The 18,882-nt window shown below is 37.8% G+C and overlaps 1 protein-coding gene across 2 annotated transcripts in view; it reads right to left on the bottom strand.

Annotated features, from left to right (window-relative positions):
- clstn2b (calsyntenin 2b) overlaps positions 1–18,882 on the bottom strand; it is a 210,467-nt gene that overhangs the window by 39,926 nt on the left and 151,659 nt on the right. For both annotated transcript variants that reach the window (XM_034310713.2, XM_034310712.2), the window contains exon 8: positions 12,452–12,573. In XM_034310713.2, the coding sequence (XP_034166604.2) occupies positions 12,452–12,573 (122 nt within the window). The remainder of the gene's footprint in view (positions 1–12,451; positions 12,574–18,882) is intronic.

Consider the following 18,882-nt stretch of genomic DNA (forward strand, 5'->3'; position numbering starts at 1 on the left):
GAAAAGTACCGCAAGACAAAATGGCTACACCTTATCTTCTAATCTCTGTCACCTCTCTGCTCCGTTCCTACAAGACATCAGTTAATTTATCTTTCATTCACTTCCTTTCTATCTCAAAGCTATACTTTTCATCACTAAAAAAAACCTAAACTCTCTCATACTTTCACCTACTCTTCTGTGTGCAGGCATGTATGCACGCTGGCATTCAGAAGCTGGGTTCAAAGCTCTCTTTATTTACTGAGGTTGCTACATCTGGAAGAGGTGTTTACTACATCAAGAAAGGAACAAGGCAGGACCCTAAAAATTGCCTCAATTTCTTGACAGTACTTGCTTAATGGCCACTGTTGACTCAGAAGACAGAATTCTGACTGGAGAAAAACTCTAACCCTTGGAGGTCTCTCTAACTTCTTTAGGTTGCTATTGAAATCCTGAGAAAAAACGAGAATGCTATTTAAATAAATCGAAAGTAGCCTGAATGCAGAGTCATGCATAATGTCTTGAGCCATTGATAGGTGGTAATTATATAGCCCAAAGGGCATTCTTAAATAGTCATAAGGTCCAAATGTTTATGGTGGTCACCATTGTTGCACTGTTACCTGACGTTAAAGGCCATGAGAACATTTATGAGTATGCCATTTTGATTAGTTAGAGCTTCTGTAGAAAATCTTTGATCAACTGCAAGAAAAAATATAGTTGGGCTTTTTTGTCGTTGCCTGCACATACAAGTTTTAACTTTCCAGATGATATCTTGAGTTTTTTTTTCTAGATAATCCTCCTTTCTCATGATGCCGTCTATTTTCTGAAGTGCACCAGTCCCTTTTGCAGCAAAACATCCCTGCAACATGATGCTACCACCCCCATGCTTCACATTTGGGATGGTGTTCTTTGGATTAAAAGCCTCACTCTTTTTCCTCCACACATAGCGCTGAACATTATGTCCAAACAGTTCAATTTTTGTTTCATATGACCAGAGAACACTCCTCCAAATGGCTGATGATCGCCTGCAAACTTCAGTCTGGCTTTTTTAATGCCTGTCTTATAATAGGGGTTGTGTTCATTGCACAACAGCTTTTCAGGCAAGGTAATATAGGAGTCTCTTAATGGTAGATGTACATAGTTTGGTACCTGATGCCTCCAACTCCTTCACCAGTTCCTTTGTTTTTGTCTTGGGGTTCAGTTGAACCTTTCAGACCCAAGTTCAATCATCACTGGTAGTTAATTTGTGCTTCTTTCCTGAACAATCTAACAATCTATATTTGCATAAATTTTTTTATACAGATGCTCATGGTACCTTTAGTTGTTTGGAAATTGCTCCTAAGGAAGAACTGGACTTGTGAAGGGTTACAATTTTGACCCATTAGAATTCTGATTAATAAATTGCATACAATGCATCTATAAGATATCATTTCTTAAACTGTACTAATAAAAACATCAAAACTCAAACCATTCAAGTTTATTTCACTATTTTGTACACTCATGACCACCACATTATCTGAAACTTAACACAAGTACAATCACACCCCTGATAAGTTTCCTGATATATACATGTATGATATAAATTTACTTTGCACAAACTGGCTTTACAAAAATCACAAAAACCTGAACAGTAGTTAGAGAAATTCTGGTTTTTTTTTTAACTTTGTTATTTGTTCAGAATGTAAACTACAGCTGGCTCAAGTGTGAGTAAGTAGATGCCTAATTTAAGTATATGCAAGTACAAACAATAAGGTATGTTATTCTAAATACTGTATAAAAAGCTAGGTTCCTTGTATTCCTCCACTGAGAAACATGAACCCTGAAGTAACAACAGATGTATGGCAGCTAAGAGCTCAGAGGAGGACATGTCAGTTAGCCTGAAGCTGAAGCCGAAGCCCCAAGGTGATATGCCCGTGTATAGTTTTAAACCAAAGTATATGGGTAGTGTGGTGCAAAGTCCTTTGAGACTTGAAAAGTCCAGACAAAATTGGAGTGGATCATGAAGTGATCTCAGTAGGGGAGTCACATAAAAGAACTTCAGGAAGTTCTGAACCAGGAGAAAGGTTTCTGTAGTAAGGAAAGGTCATTTTCTTCTGATGTTGTCAAGAAGAAATACGTGGGATCAAGCGGTTGATGTAATGTGATCAGACAAGTTGAGCTTACCACGTAGAATCACACCAAAATTCTCAGTTGTGTGTGTAGGTCAGAGTCTGAAGGTGTGGATGGTGAGCGACAGGTCCAGCGTAGATCTTTTTTGTTGAGGTTGAGTTTCAGAGGACAAGTCTTCAACAAGGAGGAAGAGATCTCAGAAAAAGGAGTTCAATATCTTCTCTGAGCCTTTGAGGTGGATGGAGGAAAACAGAAGTAGTGTTTGTCATCAGCATAACAGTGGTAAGTGGTAGGCTTTGGGAAAATGGCAGCTTGAGAAAGATGGGAAATAATGATCCCAACTTATACTTTGCCAAAAAGAATAAAAAATCACAGACATTCAAAGCATGTATAAAAAAATACAATACTTGGATCCGTCCCATATGATACTCAGGATTACACAGGTGTATCCATTGTGTATGCTATTACAGCTATACATGAATTTGTAAGCTGATTAATGCAGACAAATGTCAATAAGGTTCTCCAATGGGAAAAGAAATAAATCAATAGACAGACAGATAGACAGAAATAAAAGAAAAGATATAAATTATAAATTACTGGCCTCTTCCTGCCTGCTGCCAAACAATTTCATAGTTATAATCCAGAATAGATGTGCTTTATTTTCTAATAATTCAAACATTTAACAGTCACTTGACATTCATCTCATCTTCAATCTGTCCCTGTCTTCCCATGCATCGATTGATTTTCTGCCATGGCCATTATGAATAGGAGAGCAGTATGGATGAAAGAGATGCGTGATGATCAATATGACAGGCAGCTGATGCGCCTTCATTATAACCTGACCATAGCGTGTGTATCCTGCACCGCCCATAGTGAGCTGTGCATGATAATACTGTAAGAAAGGAAGAGGAGTTTTATTTGTGGCTTGCATTTGAAGTAGCAGGAAAACACACACGCAGTTATTTTATATTGAACGCCTTACTTTGTGTGTTTCACTTCTATGCCTAGACCCAACCACAACCTTAAAGCCCATGTCAACTTTCATAATTAGCTTCTCACTGTCATCTGTAGCTTCTACGGTGAATTTACCACTGACTTTTTTCCCCCCAAACTTCCTGTTTCTGCCATTCCCTTCTCGCCAATTAATTTTATAATTTGTTAAGGTGAAATCAAGACTACCAAAGTACTAATCTTCATTATTTTAGTTACAAAAGCTAAAGTGACTTCTTTCCTGCTCATTGTGAACAAAACTAGTTAAAATGTTTACCATTTTATATACATGGTAATGATGAGTTTTGTACATCTATTTTTTTTTTTTTATTTATTTTTACCTAATTAGTACAGTACTTACACATGAGCACACTGAAAACCCAAGACAATGTTTTTTTATGTTTGTACACTAAAATCCTACAATGTTATAAACAGAAATAATTTATCTGCTAAAGCGAGCTTCACTGGTAAAACTCACATTACGCTAGAAGTTAAATCAGCTGATTGCTGAGGCTATAGGTAGGCAATTAAATAAGAGGACAGTAAAGTTTTAGTCTGTTTTATCAAACCAGTGTACCAAATCAGCGTAGCTTTTTAAATGACGGAACGGGGAAGTAGCAGTGGAATGCACAAAAACTACATGATTTGGATGCTTTATGTCTGGACCCTGCTGCTAGCTCCATTTTGTCATTCATATATACTTTTCTAGTACTAGCACTTTATAACACTGTTCATGAGGTGTTTACACTGTCAACTGTACCTTTTTTAAACAATCCTGCATGGTATATATATATATATATATATATATATATATATATATATATATATATATATATATAAGTACACAGGAAAACATTTTCCAATCAACATAAGGGCACTGGGTCCTTACAAATTGAGTACAACTGAAAGCACACACACACTCACACACACAGGGCGCAGGTCAATTTAAGGGGAGAGTGCCTGAAGGTGATATGTGCTCACTATGTGCTAATGAAGAGTAGACTGCTGAATCAATCGAGGTGCTAAAAGACTTAGAGCTGAAGCCTTTTTAAAAAAGCAGAGCAATTTATCAGTGTGACAGAGAGGGAGAGAAAGAGAGAAAGAGAGCAAATAAAAACAAAGCTACCTGTCCAGATCGGGTATGCAAAATAAAGTAGCAGTTTTGTAATAATCTGTGAGTGTGTGTGTTGTCAAGGGCTCTGAAGAAACACATTATGCGTCTTTTATATGTCTTATTGTAGGTGATAGATTAGAGTAACAGAGAGAAAGGAGATAGAGAGAGTAGGTCCAGGAAATCCTACTGATCTTTTGTTCAGGCCATTAATTACCAACAGGCAGGAGTGAAGCAGGCTTTAGTTTCTATGTTCCACTGAAACAATGTTTACAGCCCATTTTACTGTAGGAGTCAATAATACTGGCATGTTTTACTAAACATTGTGATGGTAGTAGCCAACATGCATACTGTATCATTTACACACATCATATATTGTTTAAAATGTATTTATTCCACAGCAAATTCTCAATTCTGATTAATTTTCTATAACAACAGATCTGACATTAGCCCAGCTACAAATCGCAGTTTTATATTAATGCGTTCATTCAAATTGTTTCTCTAGTAACAGCAACTTCACATAGACTTGCATGGCAGATGCTTCCTAAATGGATTAATGTGTACCTGTTGACGTAGTGAAGTTTTCTGTGAACTGATTTCATTTGTGGAAAGACTCTCCGGTGTTAGTACTTTGTAACAAACAGACGGCCTTGTGATTTTTCTGCAACACGAGAAGCTACATTTTTTTTGTCTTATTAAATTCAGGGAAGAGAAAAAAGCTAGGTTGGTTATGACTATGATAAGTGATAACAGGAACTACGTAGTGTCACAGATATTGCACAAGATTAAATATAAATATAAATGGATGAAGTGTAAAACGTGTCAGTTTGTAATAAATAAACATTATACCACATAGCTCAGCCTGATGTTGCACTGCATTGTGCTGCACATACAGTTGGACATATCTGCACTTTATTCCACATATAGTCCATGAGATTTTTTCTGCAATCTATTTTTATATCCTTCACATCATATTTTTATATTTTTTCTTTTTCTAGTTGTACACAAGTAAATTCTGGTTTATGTAAATTCTGTTTTTATGTCACCAGACAGTCGTAAAAAGCATTTCAGTGCACGTCATACTGTGTATGGTTGTGTGTGTGTGACCAACAAAATTTGAATTTTTATCTGAGCTGTGGTATAAAAGGAATAAAACACTTCAGAATGTGCTGTTATTGGAGTTTAATTACTAGTTTTCTATAGCTTTCTACTTCCCCTGGTTCTACTTCTTCCTGACTGGCTCCTGTATTTAATTATATTCAATATTAAGTATGATTTTCCAATAACATGTTCAGTAACAATTGTTTCTTAAAAGAATGCAAAAAAAAATAAATAAAAAATGGAGTATACACTTCTAAACTAAATGATTTTCATTCTTGAAGGCTTGAAGGTCATCCGTTTGATGAGAGTACTTCCTTGGCCACTGATTTATCCTGACTGTGCTGTTATGATGCCTTGGGGAATTCAAAAGTCCCTGATGGAGCCTCTACCATGAAACACGTTTTTCATTTACACCCTTTTGTTTAACATCCTGATTTTACCTCAGTTCTCGCTCTGGGTCTGCCTTGGCTACACCCCTTCACCCAGTGTGTACTAGAGATATAGATGAATATAAATACATTACTCAGATTGAAGAGATAACATGTTCTAAATGGATACAAATACAGATAAGAATAGGAGGTGCACTACAGGGTTTTTGTTTTTTTTAAAAAAAGCTTGCCAGAGACTAGAGCTGTGCATTCGACTGGGATCTCACAGCACGCACCTTTTTACTTTCTTGTGGTGAGTAATCAGATATGAAGCTTGTGAGACAAAGAATGCACACATTCATTAATGTGAATGTGCAATGCTGCACACTGCATTTACAAGGTTAATTTATTCAGTCTTGGTAACTGCTTGGTCAGGGTCACTGGAGATTGAATGAAAAAAATCTTCTGTCAAGTACACTTCTATTCCTCTATAGTTTGCCTCTGTAAGTAGTCCAGTGGTTTTATTACCTTGTTCCTTATTTCAAGGTACCTTCTTTTTCTTGTTGTACAAGTCTTGTTCCTAGAGTTTCTGGTTTTGACCTACTTAGGCTATATTTTGACCTTGATGGATTACCAGCATTAAGGATGCAGCAATACAAGTCTATATACATTTGGTGCTAGAAGTTTACCCCTTTAGTACAATGAAGGCTAGCCAGTAAAGGCTAGTAGATTTTTTACTGTTGTCCAAATAGCATGTCTCATCATCATCATCATCATCATCATCATCACACTCACCTCAGAAGCCACTCTTTGGCTTAATAACATCACAAAATAGCAGATGAAGTTTAGTGCAAAACTAAAGAAGCAAACTTTAAATGCTAAACACGCCTTGGTCTATATTTAGGCTGAAAGTGAAAATTTTGTGAAGGTTTCATTTTTGACCTGTTTTTTTGACCGTGTTTGCCTGTTCTCTGAACCCTGCTGTGGACTATCTTTCGTAGTCAGAATAGGTCTGACTCTCCATCGATTTGCAGCTTCGTGTTCGAAGTGTTTGATGTCCTCATTGCTATTCTGAGGACAAAAATGCCCCTTAGCCCTATTGTGAGCTCCTCCTGTGTCTCGCTTCATCAAATAACATAACAGCATTACATTTAGCGTCAGAAACTTGGGGATTATAGACTGTGTGTGTGTGTTGAGGGGGGTTCCTTGAAATGTAGCTGTGTTTACCTAGGGAATAACATGACACCATATGAATTTTAAAGAAGGCCCAGATTAATAATTTGTGTGTGTGTGTGTTGGCATGTTTTTATATCTTGCTGGGGACCAAATGTCCCCACAAGAATAGGAACATCTGACAGTTTTGAGGGCCCGGGCAAGATTAGGTGTAGCAAAGTGTTAATTAGCTGCATAAATAATTATGTCAGTGGAAGGTCCTCAGAAAGATAGCGTGTGTGTGTGTGTGTGTGTGTGTGTGTGTGTGTGTGTGTGCTGTAGAAGTGCCCGGTCAAGGTCTGACTGAAGATGGAGGAATTTGTATGTGCCTGAGTGGAGAACCTAGGTGAAGGTCATATAAATGATCATATACAAACATGCTGTAACGCTCTGTGTGTGTGTGTGTGTGTGTGCGCGCGCGCAGGGGTTAGTAATTTTCTCAGCTGCTCAATTCTCGGCACAGTGGGGAAAAAAATCCAATCTCCTGATCATATTGTCTCTCTTTTCTCTCAATTCAGTATAATTCAATTCCATTCTATTCAATTCAAAGTACTTTACTGGCACCACAAAATCCATTTGGGTTTGAGAGTGTGTGGAAATTAAAGAATGACAATAACATTAAATATTTTAGTCTTTGAAAACTGTAAAAGTGATGTTCAATGATGTAAATGCATTACTGTTACAGACAACAGCCAATGGTGGTAGAAGAACGTGGTAAGCTGGTGTAAATTGGGCATGGTTTGGCAGCAGCAGCTCCAAAGGAACTAGCAATGAATTAGTAATGAGACACCAATCAGTTGATTCCAATCAGTGCTTTGAGTTTTTTTTTTTTTTTTTTTTTTAATCTTCTGGGTCTCATTTATCAACCTGGCTTACTCTTAGTTTTCTACACACAGAATGTGATTTATCAAGTTATTCTTGTGCATGAAGATGTGTGTTCTCTTGTGCAGGAGAACTCCTCTTGACCATGTGTATTAGCTGCCTTGCTTGAAGTTTTTGGCTCACACAGCTTTGCACAGGGAATGGGTTTTTAAGAAATGCAACAATAGCTTGTAAGTTAACACATTTCAATGAGAAATCTGAGGCAGGTCTGGCATTTCCAAACCTAATATGAGCTGAAAAATGACACGTAGTACATGCATTCATATCACTCACGTCGCAATACATTACATTTCCAAATATGGCAGCAGAAAAAACAACAGCAATGATGGATTTTTACGCCATTGCAGGTTATCCAAATGTTATTGAGGCAATAGTACACACAAGGCCATAAAATCATGCTTTTGAAGGGAAGTTTTTTACCATATATGGTGATTTGGGAGTGGTTCTTTATGTAAATGGCCATGCACAAACAGAGCAGTATAGAATGTGTAGGATTTATCAATGTCAATTCCGCACAGCTATGCTTGTGCATGTCTGATAATGCCAATGTGCATACTGGTGGCTCTTATACTCAGAATTAGAACTTGCTCTGTGCACACTTTAATAAATGAGACTCCTGTTTTTGTTTACTATCCCCTTGGCTCTGTTGACTTTCAGTATTGTTGACTTTAGTATTGTTTTAGTGTGTCTGCTGGTAAATTGCTAATTAGTTGGCGCAGGTGTGTAGTCACGAGGGGTTTTAGGCTCCCCTAAGCTGTGAAATGTGGAGAGAGCTTATATTGAGGGTGCTGGCTATTGCAGGTAAAGGTGCACTGGTAATTAGTTGGCGTAACTCAAATTACCCTTGCTATCCTAACCCAGCACAAGCTATCCGTGCTTCATTCCAGACTAGACTTCTGCCTGGCTAAGCATCACCTCCACTTTTCAGAGACAAAAACAAAACCCCTACCTACCTGAAGGCACTTATCAAACCCCGCTCCGAACCATGTTCATTTCACAGCTCGCCTTGACCCACCATCCCTCAAGATACAAGGAAGACATGCATCAAAACATCTCCGTACTGCTACCCAGGTGGTGGAATGAACTTCTGAGCTGAGCAGCTGAACAGCTGAGTCACTGGCTGTCTTCTAATGAAGACTAAAGGCCTAGTTCTTCAAGCACTTCAATAAGTAATAAATAAATAAATAAATAAATAAAAATAACCTTGACTTCAGTGTTTTAGTTGCTGTACTACCTCCTTGTATTAAATCCTCTTTAACAGATTTTTAAGCTAAAATCTACCTAGCAAACAAAATACATTTAATTTGGACCAAAAGTTTTAAAGACATGCTCATTTCAATTCTCTGTTAATGGTTAATATCACGGTATTTCATTCATCTTTGCAAATTGTTCCCTAAATCTCATTGTTACTTCAGCAATAAAAGAGAATATAGCACCATTAAGGACCATAGACTTTTAATAGAAACAGTTTAGATGTCATCGAAAGATCAGTATTGATTCCTCTGTGGCTAAAATTGCTTTGCTGCTCACAGTAGAAACCTTGTCTGGAAAACATATATCCGTGATAAAGTGGGCAGAGCAGTGGCTAGCGTTGCCATCTCATGGTTCAATCCTGAGCTCGGGTTACTGTCTGTGTTAAGTTTTGCATGTTCTCCCTGCCAAGTTTTGCATGTTCTCCCTGCCTGTATGGGTTTCCTTTGGATTCTCAGTTTTCCTCCCAGCTCAAAAAAAAACAAAAAAAAAACATGCCAGTAGGTAGATGTATGTTTGATGTATAAACACTGTAACTGAATTAGTACAAATTAATGCATTTCCCTAAAACTGAAGTTGAAATTAAAATTGACATGTTATAAGATGGCCAGAAAATGGCTACACTGATTAAATGCAAGTATAACATGATTAGAGAAGGCTAGATACAATGCGTGCTTTATTTGGGGCAAATTTAAGAGTCATAGTAATGTCCACAGCAGGTGTTAAAACACAGCGACAAACTAAAATGATTCATAATCACAGTCAAAAACAGGACATTCTACACACAGAACAGGGCTTGGATTTAATGCTAGAAATATATGACAAGACACAAAAGTATTATGACACAACAGAGTATAAATACACCAACTAATCACAGGCGAGACGCAGAACAGGTGAACACGATCAGGTAACAAACCAATGACAGGACAGGGGCGGAGACAGGACTATAACAGAAACAAAAGCACATGACATGAACCCAAAACAAAATAACATGAAAGCTGTGCTTGTTGCTACTTCACTACTGCATTTCACTTAACATTGGTCCACTACACTATACTATACCTTGCTTAATTTCACAGATCTCATAGCTTTAGGGTGCTTATTGGAACTCTGTCACTAACCAGTGTTGTTTTGGCGCAATAAATCACTCTACCTGGAAAAACCTCACCAATTGGAAGTGTGTGCCAAATTCCATAAACACCACAGTGTGTGTGCAAGGTGCCCTGCGATGGAGTGCAATTCCATCCAGGGTGTATTCCCACCTCATGCCCAGCGTTCCCAGGCCAGACTTGGGATCCACTGTGACCCTGACCAGGTTAAAATGCTAAAACCTTACAGAAAGCAACCTCCTATACAATATAAAACTGCACTCTAGAAGCTCTATTCTTGGAATGATGCAACTTGTTATATCTGTGATTGTGTGATACCCCGTATTGTGGAGTGACACTCGAAAAGAAGTCAAGGAATCCTGTTAAAAAAATCCTTTTGTGAGGGTGAGATTGTGAGATGTATTGAGTGTCGTTGAGTTAAAAAATGACTCACGACTGTTTTCCTTACTCAGCTCCTGCTATTGCAGAGCTTTCTAATGATATGAGCTTAGGTGCTATTTTTTAGCTGCTTCCATAATTTGATTGCCCTTTTTATATCTGTATGATTAATGAATATCGGTATAATTCTGCCCTGTATGCATTGTTTGCAGTTTTGCTGTGCACCTATTGCATGTTCTTATATGGTACATGCAGGGACTCTGCATAGTGAATGTTCCTCCTTTGTGCCAAATTTTTAATTGGTACGTGGACCACACACATCTTGCTCTCATTCTCTCTCTCTCTCTCTCTCTCTCCCTCTCTCTCTCTCTCTCTCTCTCACACCTTTGCTCCTCCACTTCCTCTCCTGCTGGACTAAGTGCCCATGTAACCGATTTAAAATGTCCGTGCGTGTGTTACATTAACATTGCTCCGGCTGAAAGGAATATACATCAACAGAGCAAAATTACAGAGGCTAATTTACAACAGTAATTGCCATCATTTTCCTTCTCTCATGATCAGACGCTGACATTTGAACAGATCCTCGTCTCTTTCATCTGCGCGTGTGTATGTGCAAGGTGGTTTTGTGGAAATTGATTAGTACAGCCTGACGAAGGGAGGAGAGTGAGATGGAAAGAGAGAGAAAGAGAGATGAGGGGGAAAGAGTTGGCAATACTAAAGAGGTCATTTAGCTTTAAAGATTAGGGAGGCGAGTGAAAGATTGAGAGCTTAATAAAACTTTTAGCCCTGGAGCTTTCTCAATCATAACAGAGAGACAGAAAAAAGAGAGAAAGAAAGGTTAAAAAAAGATTTTAAAGAGCAAAAAAAATAAAAAAAGCAATCATATTCTGATGCAACTGTATATTAATGACAGGAGAAATAATTGATTTGTTCATGATTTATCGTGATTCTCTTTTGAGAGATTCTTCAATAATGTATAAAACGTTATAGCCACAGATTTGTCCACAGGCTTATGCATAAATAGCTCATTTAACTGCATAATTTCAGCAGAACAAAATATCTAATGAAAAATAAAGATTGTAGGTTAAGGCCATCATATTTTTTTAAAACTGCATTTGAAGTTTAATTAGTTAAATTATTTAATATATTAATTAGGTGTGTAACACAGTACCACTACCTTTAGCTATATTTGTCTTTGTTTAATGCTTCAAATATTCATTTCTGTATGCATATTTAAACCAGAAGCAGCCATGGGCTAGACCAGAAGTTTTTTTTTTTACGTTTTTTTTCTTCTCCTTTATTTTATGTGGAGAAAAACTGGGCCATGGTGTAAACAGTATAATAACAAATAGCAATTTGCAGAACATAACTTAATTCAACTCCTCAACCAGATGCCCTGTAAAAACATACTGCCATACTTGTATTGCATCTAATGTGACTGCATAAGCAAGCTTAGGACCAACTAGTTAACTGAATTAGCATTGCTTTTACCTTGCCTAAAGTAACTGACATTAAAGGGCTGGGTATGTGAAACTAGCAAGCTAATTAACATTATGCTTTCTACTGTAGTGATCATGTGATCATATGATCAAGCTTCTGATTCTGGTTAATCACTTAAGGATGTTGTGACTGCTTTGATTCATTGTCAATTTTTTCTAAAACAAACAAAAAAAACTTTTCGACACACACAGTGACATTGCTGACATGTTTCTTGTTATATTGTGTCCTTTTGTCCTTGTCCAATCAAAAGTGCAGCTCTGTCACATTAAATGACGCATCATGCCATTCTCTCTGCAAACCCTCAGCTGTCCACCAGTGACCTCTGACCTGTGTCATCCCTCAATCCTATGCCCCTTCCATTTTCTTCTCATCTTTTGTCGTGACAGGTGACACAGACCAAAAAAAAAAAAAAAAAAACACTCCTTTAACTCCCTCTCCTCTTTCTGTTCGTCTTTCACTCTCACCTGTTCCAGTTTCCAGTGAAACTCGGCCGGTCTGAACGAGGAGCTCTGGGTGTAATCCCTCCTCAACAGGAACACCAGTCTGCAGTTGTGCACATACAGAGAGTAATGATGTCTGTTCATCTCTGTGGGGAGGAGGAGAGAGAGAGAGAGAATATTAATTATCATGCAAGGTCAGTAACTTACTAGACTCAGTAGACGTAAGTGATAAAGTGAACAGGTCTAGAGGAAACTGCTGATGTATTCATCCTCTCTCATCTTCTTCCCCTCGTCCTCTCTCCTCCCTCTCTCCTTACTCACCTGTTCTTATCCTAAACCCTGCTATCCTCTCGATTCTTTTATTATCTTACTTAAGATGCCATTAATGGTCTACAGATAAAAAAGTAATATTTTATCTGGATGAATGTGGATTCTTGAGACATTTCAGTACTTCATCACAATGATTGTAGCTTAACTAACTCAATGTTAATCAGTGTAACAGAAATAAGCATGTAGTTATGCAAATAAAATGCATTATAATAAATGAGTATTTCAAGGATCTACCATCCATCTATGTTCTGTTCATTTCTCATAATTTATTTTCCTTTCCTTTCCGTTCCTTTCCGTCTCTCGCTCACATGCTGGGAAGTGGGAGTGGTATGCTCAATTTTGAGATTTTTTTGTACCGGTGTCTTGAATGCTTTTCTTTTCCTTATCTTTTTTCCTATCAGTTTATCATGTTATTTTTTTTTTACTTGCTTTGTCGGGAATAGTTTTCACAGCAGGATACTACAATTTGTGCAAGAGAGGCCTGGTGTGTCTCCCTGAGGGGGAAACGCCGGCTTTCTCAATTAAAAAGGCATGTAAATGAATACCTCAAAGTTGTGTTTATGGCTATTGGGGATATTGAAAGCCATAAAAACATTAATTCAGCATCTAGGATGAAAAAGGACATCATTGTGTTCCTAAGAAAGGAAAGTTTAATAAAGGAGCTAGTTGTGAGTGGGATTTGGGGAGAGGATACTTTTGTGCTAATAGCACTCTTGTGGGCATCATTTCAAACAGTCCACCTTTCATGCCTAATGAAACAAACACTAAAGAGCTTGCTAGAGTTGGGAAATATGCCAGTGACATCCTCTAGGTTGCAAAACCTTTGTGCTGATACATGTATTTTCATTCAGATGACAGGTGTTCTTACCACCCAGTAAGACCTTAGAGGTGTCATTGAGAACTGAGAACGGAGACAGCTGAGCATGTGTTGCTTTGAATGCAGACATCTAGATAACCAGAAAGATTGTCCTGCCCAAACAGATGTTGAGAAAGTAGAAAATTGCGGCAAGATGTTTCAAATTGAGCAAAGGAAAGAGGCTAACAGAGAGAGAGAAAGAATGTCCCTGGCTATAAAAATGAGCCGGAGTTAGCACCATGGATCTTGAGGAAGGAAACTGTAATGAGACTGGTAAAGAGCCTCAGGCTCCACAGGAGGTGAGTGACTCTCACAAGTCATGCGACACTCCATTACCTGAGCCACAATGTAATAATGAGCATGATTATGCAAGTAACAAAAAGTCTAATCTGGAAAGTGAAAAAACCTAGAAAAACTAGAAACACTGTGCAATATGTTTTAAACGATAATGAGGGAAATGAAGAGAATGTGGATGATGACAGCTGTTGAGAGTTTCACATTTGGTCATCATGTGCACAAGTACAATCTACAATATGCAACAAAAATTCTTACTTGCATAGAATTTCGCAAAAATTTAGTGCTGCACATTTTTACCTGCATACGATTTTGCATAAAAACGACACAAACCACATACTGTGCTCTATACAAAGCAAAGTAAGGTAGATCTATCCAAACATTTCACTGATGGCATTACAGTTCTGATTTCAGTCCTAAAGGCACAATGGAATATTGGCTATAATATACTTTCTAAACAGAAGTGCTTCATGTTAAAAATGTTTTTAATAGCAGATAGGAAAGCTAATAGGGCTGAAAATAAAATAAAAAAAGATGCACATGGGAGGTGGCCTTATCTTAACTTGCTTCTTTTACTCTGCTTCTCTTCAACCCTTTTTAACACCATGGAGGATTTCAGGGTAGGATCCTTTAAACATTAATAAGACGAGGGATAAAACAAATCAAGCAATGCTGTCTGAGTATATCAAACTAAAAAAGCGCAACTAGAATTTTTCTACAAGAAACACATAGTGATGAACAGAACAAAGTAGACCATGTCCTGAGCCTTGCCACATTGCATTACATTACATTACATAGCAGAATGTAAGAAGCATGTTTACTTTTATCATTATGTATGGAGTAAACATGGAGAGGGTAACACTATTTAAAAACTGATATGATGTTTAAAACCTTTAGACAGAAATAATGAAGAACCACACTTTTCATTCTCTTCTACAATGAAAAGTATTTCAGCCCAACATGAATTGGTGGAAGAGTAGAGTGAAAGAAATGTTAATATAAAACACACGGACAAGCGTTACAAGGTAGAATCAGTGCTGCAGGGCTAGACAGGTTATAAATCAGAAGAGCAACCAACAACAGAATCACAGCTGCTAGTATTGTTCCCTGTAGCATATCAGATCACAATTTCATTACTCTCACAAATAACTCTGTCACAAATCTAGCCAAGGCATCCATGTTGGAAGTACAATGCAAAACTAGTACAAGAAACATTCCTGATGTTTCAGGAAAATTGAAGTACTCAAAGGGACAACTATGATAATACTACTGCCTTGCATAAGTATTCACCCCCCAACCCACCCCTTGAACATTTACAACCTGGAAATGAAATGGACTTAAATGAGGATTCTACATAAATTAGCTCATAATATTGAAGTGGGAGGAAAAATCTATGTATCTTGCAAAATTATTTACCAAAAAAAAAAAAAAACATAAAAGGTGTGATTGCATAACTATTCATGCCTGTTGCTGGGAAACCCCCTAAATTAGTTCCAGTGCACCCAGTTGCTGTCAAAACTCACATAATCAGATGAATGGAGTTGACTCATGTGCAATTAAATTGTCACATGATGTGATTAAAAATGCACCTGTACCTGGAAGACCCCAGAATTGTTAGAGAAAATACACTAAACAAACAGCATCATGAGGACCAATGAGCTATCAAAATGAGTCCAGGACAACATTCTGGAAAACTGACCAGGTAAGGGGGGTATTAGCAAGAGACGCAACCAAGAAGCCACAGGTAATGCTCAACATGATGCTACCACCACCATGCTTTACTGTGGGGATGATGTTGTCAGGATGATGAGCTGTGTTAGGTTTCCATCAAACATGGAACTTTGTGCCAAGGCTAAAATTCATTTGGTCTCATCAGACCAGAGAACCTTTTTTCCACATGTGTGCTGAGATTCCAAACAGACCTTCATACAGCATGCCACCCTTCCATAAAACCCAGTTTTGTGGAGTGTCCAGGCTGTGTCCCGTGAACAACTTATCGCATCCATATGTGAGCTGTGGATCTCTCCAGCTCCTTCAGAGTTACCCTTGGCATCTTGGTTGCTTCTCTAACTAATACTCTCTTTATCAGGTTACTAAATTTTAGGTGACTGGATGGCCTCCTCTAGGCAGTTGTGCCATATTCTTTCAATTTTTTTAATAATGGATGTGCAAAGTTTGGAATATTGATGAAATTTGTTTAATTATGTTCTATAATAAACTCTGGATATTCCAGGAACAGGTGTATTTATATTGAGATCATGTGACACTTTAACTGCATGCAAGTCAACTCCATTCAATTTAGGGGTTTCACAGTAACAGGGGTAACTACTTGTGTAATCAAAACTATTGCTTTTTATTTGTAAATAATTTTACAAACTATATTGATTTTCCCCCACAGTCAATATTATGGATTCTTTTCTGTAGATAATCCCAATTAAATCCATTTCAGTTCCATGTTGTTACGCTACAACATTCAATGGGGTGAATATGTACACAAAACACTGTATATAGTAGAAAATGTCACAATTTGAACATGTGAAGGATTTTCCCTGGCTGACATTCCCATATAAACTAGAACAGTCTATTTTTAAATATAGTCAAGCATGGTGCAGAAATATGACTCTGCCTTGGCAGAAAGTTAAACAAGAAAAAGCAACTCCAAGGAAATTCAATGCAATTCAGAACAAAGGGTGCACAGGTGAGAACTCTCTTTCTTTCTATTCACAATATGGACTTACTGCTTCCTTTTTCAACCTTGAAGGAAGCACAATACAACACAGTGAAGTACACTGTTTGAGCTCTTCAAATGGGTCAAAAACCTCAGACCAAATGAAATGTGTACAGTTTCTTTTTTTCTCAGAACTCTTTGGATCTGAAGGCTCAGACGATCAGTGTACATTAGAACTATTGCAGCAGATCCCCAGATTACATGAACTGCAACATGAAAACATGGACAGAGCTCTCTCTTTTCAAGAACTGACTAAAGCAGTTCAACAAATGAAAGCAGAATGTGCGCCCAGTATTGGTATTACCACTGCGATTTCATCAGTCATTATGGCAAATCATTGGACAAGATATTTTAAACTTGCTTCAGAATTGTTTTAATGATAGAGTTCCTCCAAAAGGATGTCAGTCGGCTGTGCTAGCTCGGTTGAAATAAATATGTGACCTGAGCCTCATAAAGAACCGAAAGCTTGTTACAAACCATTGTGCATTGACTATAAGCTGTTGATCAAGTGTCTGTCGAATTGGTTAAAAATTTTCCTTGGTGATCTTGTCCATAAAGACAATCATACTGCATCCAGACAAAAAATTTATATGATGAAATCTTTCTCTTGAGGATTAATAAAAGATAAATGGGGTTGATGTGGGGTTAGCTCTTCTTAGATGAGGGAAAAGCTTTTGATCTGGTAGACCTTAATTATCTTTTTACAACCTTATAGGCTTTTGCACTAGGGAATAATTTCCTGTCGTGGAGCCAAATATTTTACACAACTGCATACTGCATTGTACAAATTGTGGATAAAGTCTTTCTTAAAGGAAGCAGTACTTTATCTTCCTGTCCATGAAGACACAGACACAGACACAGACTGATTAACATCAGGAGCAGCATGGTTATTTTCCGTCTACAGGCAATTCAAAGGCTCCTCTATCACCAACAGCAGAAGTGGATGGATGTCACTGGTGCCTTGCTGAACGCAGTGGGCTTTTTTTTTTTAATGACAATGCATAAGCTGGACCTGAACTGACTCACATATTTTTACATTTCCACACTGCAAATATAGCAGATGCTCTCTGTTTATAGTGAAGAAATCAGCATACCCGGGCCATTGGCTTTCAAGGAATTTTTTTAACACCTTTCAGCCAGCTGAGGTGCTGAGTTCACAAAAATTGTAAACTGCCCTGGGGTTAGCAAAATACATCATCTGAGAGAAGGCAGACAATGGATTTCTGCAGATTCACCGAAGGCAGGTTTTCAATCTGGGCAAATTTTCATTAGCCCTTACAAGAAATAGAAGCTGTACCATTTCAGGCTTCTCAAGTTGAAAAGCCCCAAAATCAGTTTTCCTGAAAGCAGTCAGTTGGCAGGAGACTGATGGTAAGCTTCTATTTTTCAAAACACAAGAACCAGGAGTCTTCCAATCAGCATCAAGAAAGTCCTATACCATGTTAACATAGAGGTATTTCATTTTTAGGCACTATGTGAAGTTTGAGGGTTTGAGATTGAGGCTGGCTCTTCCCCTAAAGGGAGCTGGAGGTCTTAGTACAAAAATCCATTGATAGACGGACTGGTGACATGGATTGATGAAGGATATCCATTTTGTTGGAGTCCTGAAATGGTATTTCATTTATTCCATGGCTTTTCCCATTTGACTGAAATGTTATACAGGGTCAGGCAAAACTAGCAATATGGCTGACAAGACAAAAATAAGATTAGTGGAGGACTAGGTCCAGTGCAAGCCATGAAACCATGCCATGACTGATAATGAGGCGTTTAATGCTTGAATATGCCTACAGGATCTTGAGTCCTTTTCCATGATGTGAGGAACAGAAGATAGCCATGGTCAAGGTTGCGGTCTGGACATATCTGGACAATACATGTTGCTTAAGGCTTATTAAGGGATAAGGCATATTAGCGATAAAGTTAAAATTAATATTTTTTTATATAAGTAAATATTCTTATCTAAATGTACTTATTTAATTTAAATGTTGTACAGTTTCTTTGTTCTTATTTTTCCAGCATTAGTTGGAGTTGCATGTTCTTCCTGTGTCCACATAGGGTTCCTCTGAGTTCTCTGGTTTCCTCCCAAAAACATGCCAGTAGGTGAATTGGCTAAGATAAACTGCCCTTAGGTGTGAATGAGTGTGGCATCCCGTTCAGGGTGTGTTCTCGCCTCATGCCCAGTGTATCTGGGATAGGCTCTGGATCCAATGCGACCAAAACCAGGATAAATCAGTTAATGAAGAATGAATG

This window comes from Pangasianodon hypophthalmus, chromosome 14, assembly GCF_027358585.1.
Source record: "Pangasianodon hypophthalmus isolate fPanHyp1 chromosome 14, fPanHyp1.pri, whole genome shotgun sequence".
Classification (NCBI taxonomy): Eukaryota; Metazoa; Chordata; class Actinopteri; order Siluriformes; family Pangasiidae; genus Pangasianodon; species Pangasianodon hypophthalmus.